Source organism: Meleagris gallopavo, chromosome Z (genome assembly GCF_000146605.3).
Source record: "Meleagris gallopavo isolate NT-WF06-2002-E0010 breed Aviagen turkey brand Nicholas breeding stock chromosome Z, Turkey_5.1, whole genome shotgun sequence".
Lineage (NCBI taxonomy): Eukaryota > Metazoa > Chordata > Aves > Galliformes > Phasianidae > Meleagris > Meleagris gallopavo.
In genome coordinates this window covers 49,801,001-49,809,158 of record NC_015041.2, presented here as the reverse complement: position 1 = coordinate 49,809,158, position 8,158 = coordinate 49,801,001, and the positions used below count along the sequence as shown (strand labels likewise).

The window sequence follows — 8,158 nt, the reverse complement described above, 5'->3', positions numbered from 1 at the left end:
GATTTCTATTAAGGCAGAGAAATTCCAAGGAATTAAGAAAAACAGTAGACGTATGGAAACGTATTTGTGAAAAAACACATTAAGATGCAAAACTACAAAAAACAAACAACAACAACAATAAAAAACAGCAAAACCAAAAAACATATGTTTAAAAGCAAGTAATATCAAACTATCAGACAAAATTTTTTAAAAAGGATTAAATTATGGCTATATTATGGCATTAACTTCAGTCTAGAGAAAAGAGGTCTCTGGGTAAACACCATAATAACCTTCCAGTACCAAAGCGGGGCCTACAGGAAAGCTGGTGAATGACTCACGAGTGTAGTGATAGGACAATGGGGTAATGGCTTTAAACTGAAAGAGGACATATTTGGATTAGATATGAGGAAGAAATTCTTCACTACCAGCGTGGTGAGGCACTGAAATGGTTGCCCAGAGAAGTTGCGTATGATCCAATCCTGGAAATGTTTGAGATCGGGTTGGATGTAGCTTTCAGGAACCTGGTCTAGCGGGACATGTTCCTGTCCATGGCAGAAGGATTGGAACTAGATGGTCTTTAAGATCTCTTCCAACCCAAGCCATTACAAAGGCTAAGAGTGAAGTTCATGAGATTTAAGAACAAAATTCCTTCTGAAACATAATGCTACTCAAAATTACTGGCACCAGGAATGGTAGGAAAGCATATAGTAATGAACGGCAACAGCTTGAAAAGTGGGAAGGTGACAAAGTAAAGTGTCATACAAAGATTGTCAAGACTACACACATTTGTTCACTTTATGCCATACAGCACTGACCTGGAAGGAAGAATATGTGGGAGGGTGAAATGTTCTGGCAATACATTAACTGAGGGGAGAGGAAGACAGAACAAGATTCAGAGGGATGCATAAAAATATTCATGAAGAGGCCTTGGCAATCTTCTGCTATGTCTTGTACCTATAGTATAAGGGAGTTTTATTCATTGTACGTTTACAAACAGAGTATGAACCTAATTCTGATTTTTACCAAAAAACCTTTACACTGTTGGGATGTTATGAATGAGATTGAGAGGAAACAAAATTTGTAACCTTATTCACATACATGGAAGAAAACACTAATCAGAAGGGAAAGAGAAGAGTCCACCTAATATTCTAGCTATGTATTTTAAGCATTTTAAATTTTAAAAAAGCCTTGTCAGAGGAATCTGTTTCAGTACTACATGTAAAAGCCTCTTTTGGGTCAATCTCAACTATCTATTACATTTAAGAGAAAAATAAGTATACATCCATGCTTAAGAAAGATACATGGACTACATAGTCTTGCTTACTCAGAAGAGATAAGAAACTATAACCATGCTTCTTTAATTTTGAATTCTCTTTTATGCACACACCTATATCTTTAGATTGAGAAAGGAGATATATATATGTACAGGATATATATATATCCTGTATACTCTTTCTATATATATATATATATACTCTCTCTATATACATACATATATATATACACACACACTATGCAGCTTCTTGTGCTACTGTCAAAATCATTTAGAAGGGACAAGAGTTTGACCTAAGAAGAAGAAAATAAAGAATTTTATCTTAGGAACTCCTTTACATAAGCAGACTCTTATGCAGTCTATTGAAGAACCTTGAAGTTTCACAGCTGAGATCAAGAAGAAAGTGATTATAATACTCTGTGTAATAAGACACAAAGAAAAAAGGTAGGAATTATATACGATTTATGAAGGAAGAACGCAATCGATTAAATAAGTTATACCATGCTCCTTCCTTCAAACAAGGGACCAGTTCAAGAGCTTCACATGTCATACATAATCAAAAAACATTACTTAACACTTGGCTCTTTAGAGAAGTAATTAATATCCATATTAATGTATATAAATACCTGAAGGGAAGGTGCAAGAAAGTTGGAGCTGGGCTCTTTTCAGTGATGTCCAGTGACAGGATGAGAGGCAATAGGCACAAGCTGAAACACAGGAGGTTTTGTCTGAACATCAGGAAGCACATCTTTACTGTGCGGGTGACTGAGCAGTGGCACAGGTTGCCCAGAGAAGTTGCAGTCTTCCTCCTTGGAGATATTCAAAAGCCATCTGGACAAGACTCTAGGCCACCTGCTCTACTTGGCCTTGCTTGAACAGGGGCGTTGGACCAGATGGCCTCCAGAGGTCCCTTTCAATCTCAATCAGTCTATGTCATTCTGATTTTGAATTTCCAACACTCCCAGTTCCTACTAACATCCTCAAGGATAACGGGAAAGGCACATCATGGCTACAAACACTGCCTGAATTCTTACTATATTCAATCAGTGCTGTGATTTGGAAAGATCCATTCTAGGTGTCAAAAAACCCTCCACCATACAGCTACTTAATTTATATTTATCCCTTCTTTTCACCACTACCAGTAGAATTCATTTGCTGGCTTCATCTCAAGTTTAATTTTTCTGCAGTTCTTCAGGTGATTTGGTCACTTAATAGTCATGCACACAATCTTCTTCTGTGCTGCTTTGGTGGCTGATCAACCAATTTTAAATGTCCTAAACAACAGTGCCAAGTAACTATAGTGTTCAAACCCCACCCATTGCTTTCCATTACAATATAGAGATGATCTATGTATTGTGTGCATTGTTTTCCTGCTGTGGGCATTCATGTTCTTCCACCTCTGTTTATCCACTGCCTTCTGTTTTAAGTAAGAATATTGCAGGCTAAGATTATTGCCATCCAAACAGTTCCACTTATTGGTTACTTTTCAACCCTATATTCTTATAAGCATTATTAAAAAAATAAAATACCATTATCTAAGTATAAGGTGGCACTTAAAATCAAGACTTCTGTCTACCTGTCAAACACTGAGATCTCCATGTGTTTACCAATTTCCAAAAAGAAATAAACTGAAAAGTTTTCTAGCTGTTCCTTACACTGTTGAGATAAATTACATCTCATAAATGGAAGCGCTCTAAGAGAAGAAAGGAACACTGATCAAGTCCAACACTGAACTCCACACAGTGCAACCCACATTAAACCAGTGTGCAAACTTCTTTAATAGCAATAGATCTGTGGTCATGACAACTTTGCTGGGGAGCCTGTTCCAGTGCCTAAGTACCATCTGAGTCTAATACCCAACTCAACTCTCCCCTGACACAGCTTCATGTCATACCTTCGGGCCCTGTCACTGACACAGTGAGCAGAGCTCAGCGCTACCTTCCATTCCCTGTGAGGAGCTGCAGCTACCATGAGGCCTCCCCTCAGCCTTGTATTCTCTGAGCTGAACAAAACAAGCAACCCCAGCCGCTTCTCATACATCTTGCCCTCTTCACCATCTTCACAGCTCTCCTTTGGACACCCTTTAGTAGTTTTAGGTCCTTAAATTGTGACACCAAAAACTGAACACAGTACTCAAGGTCAGGCCACACAGGCACAGAGTAGAGTGGGACAACCCCTTTCGACCAGATAGCTATACTGTGCTTAATGCACCCCAAAATATGATTGGCCCTTTTGGCTGGCTGCCATAGGCATTAACTTGTATACTGAGCTTGCTATCAACAGAACATCACATACCACTCTCTGCAGGGCTGCACTCCAACCATTTGTCCTGCAATCTATGTATAATTGAAGGTTGCCCCATCTCAAGAGCAGAATTTAGCACTTGCACTTTTTAAATTGCCTAGCACGGTAACTTATCAATATCTTTCTGCAGGCATTCTTACCCTCAAGAGAGTCAACAGCACCTCCTAATTTAGCATTACCTGTAAGCATACTCAGTGCCCACTCAATTTTTTGCCCAAGTCACTCATAAAGACAGGCATTAAATCTGCCCTCAGGAACATGCTAGCAACTGGCTGTTATCCCACTTACTGCAAGTAGGTGAGTAACCTTGTCATAAAAGGATATCAAGTTTATAAGGCCTAACTTTCCCTTCACAAACATGTGTTGCATTCAATGTAAGTATTAATACAAGAAACTGCTATCATCTAAATGCTTTGCTTTAGCTTAAAATGAAGAGGGAAAAAAGTTCAGTCCCATCAAGTGCTATATTTTTGCACTCTGCTTCAAAACTGATCCTATTATTACAGTGAAAATACATAGGTGCTGATGATCCACTCAAGACTTGAATGTTGTACTTCTTTGACAAATTGCTGCTAAACTCAAGCTCCAACTTTATGTAATAAATGTATCTCACATATATATAAAATAATACTCTAGAGAGATCATATTAAAATCATAGAGCTTGGCAAGTTCTAGAATGTTCTGGAGACTAATATAAATTAGCATTACTACTGCTGCCAACAAAAGATCTCATCTCTATCCCATATCTGAGTGATCTCAGATCACTGCAGGAAGCATTTTCAAACATTCCTGCTGAAACATAGTAATGATGTTCCTTAAAGAAAAATAAAAGCAGCTATTTGAATGTCAAACCTTGTGCTGCCAACTATGTTGATGCCAAAACATATGCCCATTTCAAAACAGCTAAAATGAACAAAGGAATTTTGCCTCTCTGTCAAGCATCAAATCCCTCAAGCAGGCTTTAGATCAACAGAAAACAACTGGAGTCTCAGGAGACTGAGAGAATATCAGTCAACTCACACATGAAGGCTACCAACATGTAAGAATGATAGCTTGAAGAAATGCTCTTTTGCACAGTGTTGGTCAAGAAGGGATATTACATATCCCTTCAGAGCAATAGCATCCTATTTTTTCCTGCAGAGGACCTTCATAAATTCCAGGGACAATGGTAGAATGTGACAGGAGACAAGAGTGTCACCTGCCACTTCATCCTCTATCCTGAGCACAAGAATCAGAATGAAGAAAAAAAGAAAAACCTTGAGAAACAAATACAAGGATCTACATATGTATCTTGCTTTTTCCTGTATGTACAAACAGGTCTATTTCTGGCTAACATGAATAAATCCAAGAGATGTTTATTCCTTCATTAATTACTCAAATCCATCCAAACAACTTAATCCATCTTCTCTTCATCCCAGGCAAGTATTTCAGTATCACATCAATTCTATCACAGCGGACTGGCCAAATCCCTACAAAGACTGGCAGCAACCTTCTTCACCCAGCTGCCTGGTTCCTGTCTCCATCCATTAAACCTAAATATAGCCTTTACACAGAAAGCTAAGGACTAGAAAGGCGCACAACAAACAGCAAGTTGACACTCCCCACTAAACACAGTTGATGACAGAATAAGCATCTGCTACAGAATTTCTCAATATGCTGCAGTAAAACTATGCAGCCAAAAAACTATACTCTAGTGGAAGAAAGCTGCTTAGAACAAGGACGTAACCAGTATCCCAAGTCCTTGAAACAGAGGGGACTTTGTTTGGTAAACTTGGATGTGAACAAGCCCTTTACTTATTCCATGTCAGTCTGATGCAGGAGAAAAGCTCCTGTCTGATTCCACATCTGATAATTAGCTTAATACTGATCACAAGAAAAAAGACACACCAACGAGTGCTTGAGTTTAACAAGCATTGGTAAGCAGTTTTGCCACTGAGAGTACCTCTAAAAGAGTAACTAACGAGAGAGAATAAACCAGCTCTCGGTCAGGCAAAGAAAGAACATGGCTGGAAAAAGAACAAGGCTGCAAGTGAGAAACATTAATCTGATAATTAAGAGAGAGAATTTGGGCATGCAGTGCTACTACTACACTGCACAAAACCAGGGAAAAAGGCAGAACAGGGAAACGTCCCTGCAACCTTGATCATAACTACACAAGTACAAGCATCTTTTCAGCAGTTTGCAGACCACCATTTTGCATACTTAACATGGATGCTATTCTTCCAATTCATCTTGCAGTTAAATAGTTTAGGTGCTAAAGTTTTGTGTGAAGTCACTGAAGTTACTGCTGGCTGGCCATTTTCCCAAACAACAGTCAAGTAGAAGGATCTCAAACTTCAAAGGAGTAGAATCCAACCTCCCTAATTTCAAAACAAAACTCCACAATCCCAGCCTAAATACAAAGGGCAGGCCATTCTGAACTAAGATGAGGCTTCCAGGACATAAGGATTCTAATATGCTGTAATTTCCACTAACAGTGGTAGCCATAAAACAATAAGACACAATAGCAACAAGACAGAAACAACAACAAAGCTGAAGAGGGACTTTCTGCCCTGGTTAGGAGGCGAGAAAAACAACCCTTATGAAATGAAACACTACACATGAATACAGAACTGTGAGGTTGACATAAACTAAGGTATGGATTTTTTAAAAATTATATATTTATTAATATATGCACACACGCACATAAGGGGTAGCATGTGTAAGGATAAGTAAAGTTTGCTTCTTCTTCAAGGTGGAAGAGGAAGCTGAGTGGTTCTAGGCTCACTGGACCACTGTAACAGTTCTGTGTTATTGGTACCAGCTGAGAGAATCTTCTTGAAAAGCTTACTTTCTTCCTCACATATCTCCTCTCATTCCAGTAGTACATTAAATTGGGTTAGCAAACCTATTCAAGGTCCTCTGCACCCCTCAGGATTTCATCTGACAAACAGCATAGGAAACACACATCCTGATTACCCATTACCTATTTTGGAAAAGTGTACAGGAATAGGAAGGGATTTACAGTTCTTATACAACAGTCCCGGAGACACTACTTAGTCAAGCAGTTTGGTAGCCTACCTAGCTCCATCAAAGCTACCAGATAGATTTCTATTCCACTCTCTAAATGAGGCAGTTTTTCCCAATGGCAAAGCCTAAAGTTCAGGAGAAGATTTAACAGTGCAATAGGTGTTCCACTTAGCAATTTTCAAAGCATTTGATCTTTCAAGTAATTCAATTTAATGAAAATATTGACATAGCATGCACCAGGAACTAAAAAAATCTTCTAGTTCAGACCTTGCATGTGTGCTGGTATCAGTGATAGATACTGTTTGGTTTGCATAACTGTGAAAACTGACTACTGAACTTCAAGGGTACGCATAAAGTGTGCTGCTTTCTACATTTCAAAAGCTGGTTATTAGTGAAAAGGAATGATCTGATACAAAGGCAGCATGACTGAGAAGAAATCAGAAGCCACATCCACATCTTTTACATGCCATTTCTGTAACTCTTCACTCTGTATTCTTCATCAGTAAAACTAAAAACCTATTTTTTTTGAACAACTGTACACAGTCATAATGGAAACAAATTTACAAGGCTTCAAATCTGCTAGCCATATGAACATAGAGAAGTACTGTGCTCTACAAAGTATCTAGGCCAAAGGGTTTTGTTGTTTCTTTTATAAAAAATAAAGAGCTACTCAAAAAAGGAATAGTACTTGCAAGGTCAGTTTAGGGCAACTCTTTTACATATTCCCAAGAAACTTCTGCTAGGCATGACGTGACAACATGAAACAATTTATCAATCTGTAGTCATTCTGCTTTATGAGAACCGGCTATACTCATGGATTTCTCTAGTTTTTACAAGGTAGGCAGTCCACCATCTCCTTAGCTCTTGACATGCATCACCTCAGTACTTACACAAACTGTGCACACATGTGCTTTCTCCTTAGGGATGATTACACTGCAGATAACACTTGCTACTCTGCTTTCTTAAACAATTTTTTGTGTTTTGCCTTGCTTTCACTTCTTCCTTACTGAAACCGATAGTGGTCTTTTTAATATGATTTGCCAATGCAGACACTGAAATTACACAGCCTTGCACTCAAGTCAAAAGAACAGAGCTGACTCTGCACAGCACAGTACTGGAAACCCTTATCTGTGAGATATACTGTTCCACAACATGACAGTATCATTAATAATTCTATATAGCTCTTCTGGGCAGAGAGTAACATGAATATAAGCTCTCGTTCTCAAAACGACCGTGAAAGAACACACAAATAGGTCTTATTAGGTGATTTACTCAATCTTTCTCCCAATAGTTCACAGTTTTTTTCAAATTATACCTAATTTTTACTCCCTTAGATTGCAAACTGTAAAGCCACATGTCACAATCACATAACTGCAAGTAGTCAGATTATAACTTTTTTTTTTTTTTTCCCTAAAGAGGAAAAATATCTATGAATTCTATGAATTATTAGGGGAGCAGAAGAAAAATTTACAGCATAGTTTCAACAATGATTGGATACCACAAACCATTCAATGCCACTACAGTATTCAAGAACAGAGAGAACCTGCAATAGTGGTCAACATTTGCTGCGTTTGCTGCATGGCATTTATTTAA

At 38.3% G+C, this 8,158-nt stretch overlaps 1 protein-coding gene across 1 annotated transcript in view; it reads right to left on the bottom strand.

Moving 5' to 3' along the window:
• Positions 1–8,158, bottom strand: part of LOC104915227 (transcription factor hamlet-like) — a 96,550-nt gene that overhangs the window by 84,434 nt on the left and 3,958 nt on the right. Inside the window, exon 2 of the mRNA XM_019610233.2 lies at positions 3,191–3,351. Coding sequence (XP_019465778.1) covers positions 3,191–3,351 — 161 coding nt within the window. The remainder of the gene's footprint in view (positions 1–3,190; positions 3,352–8,158) is intronic.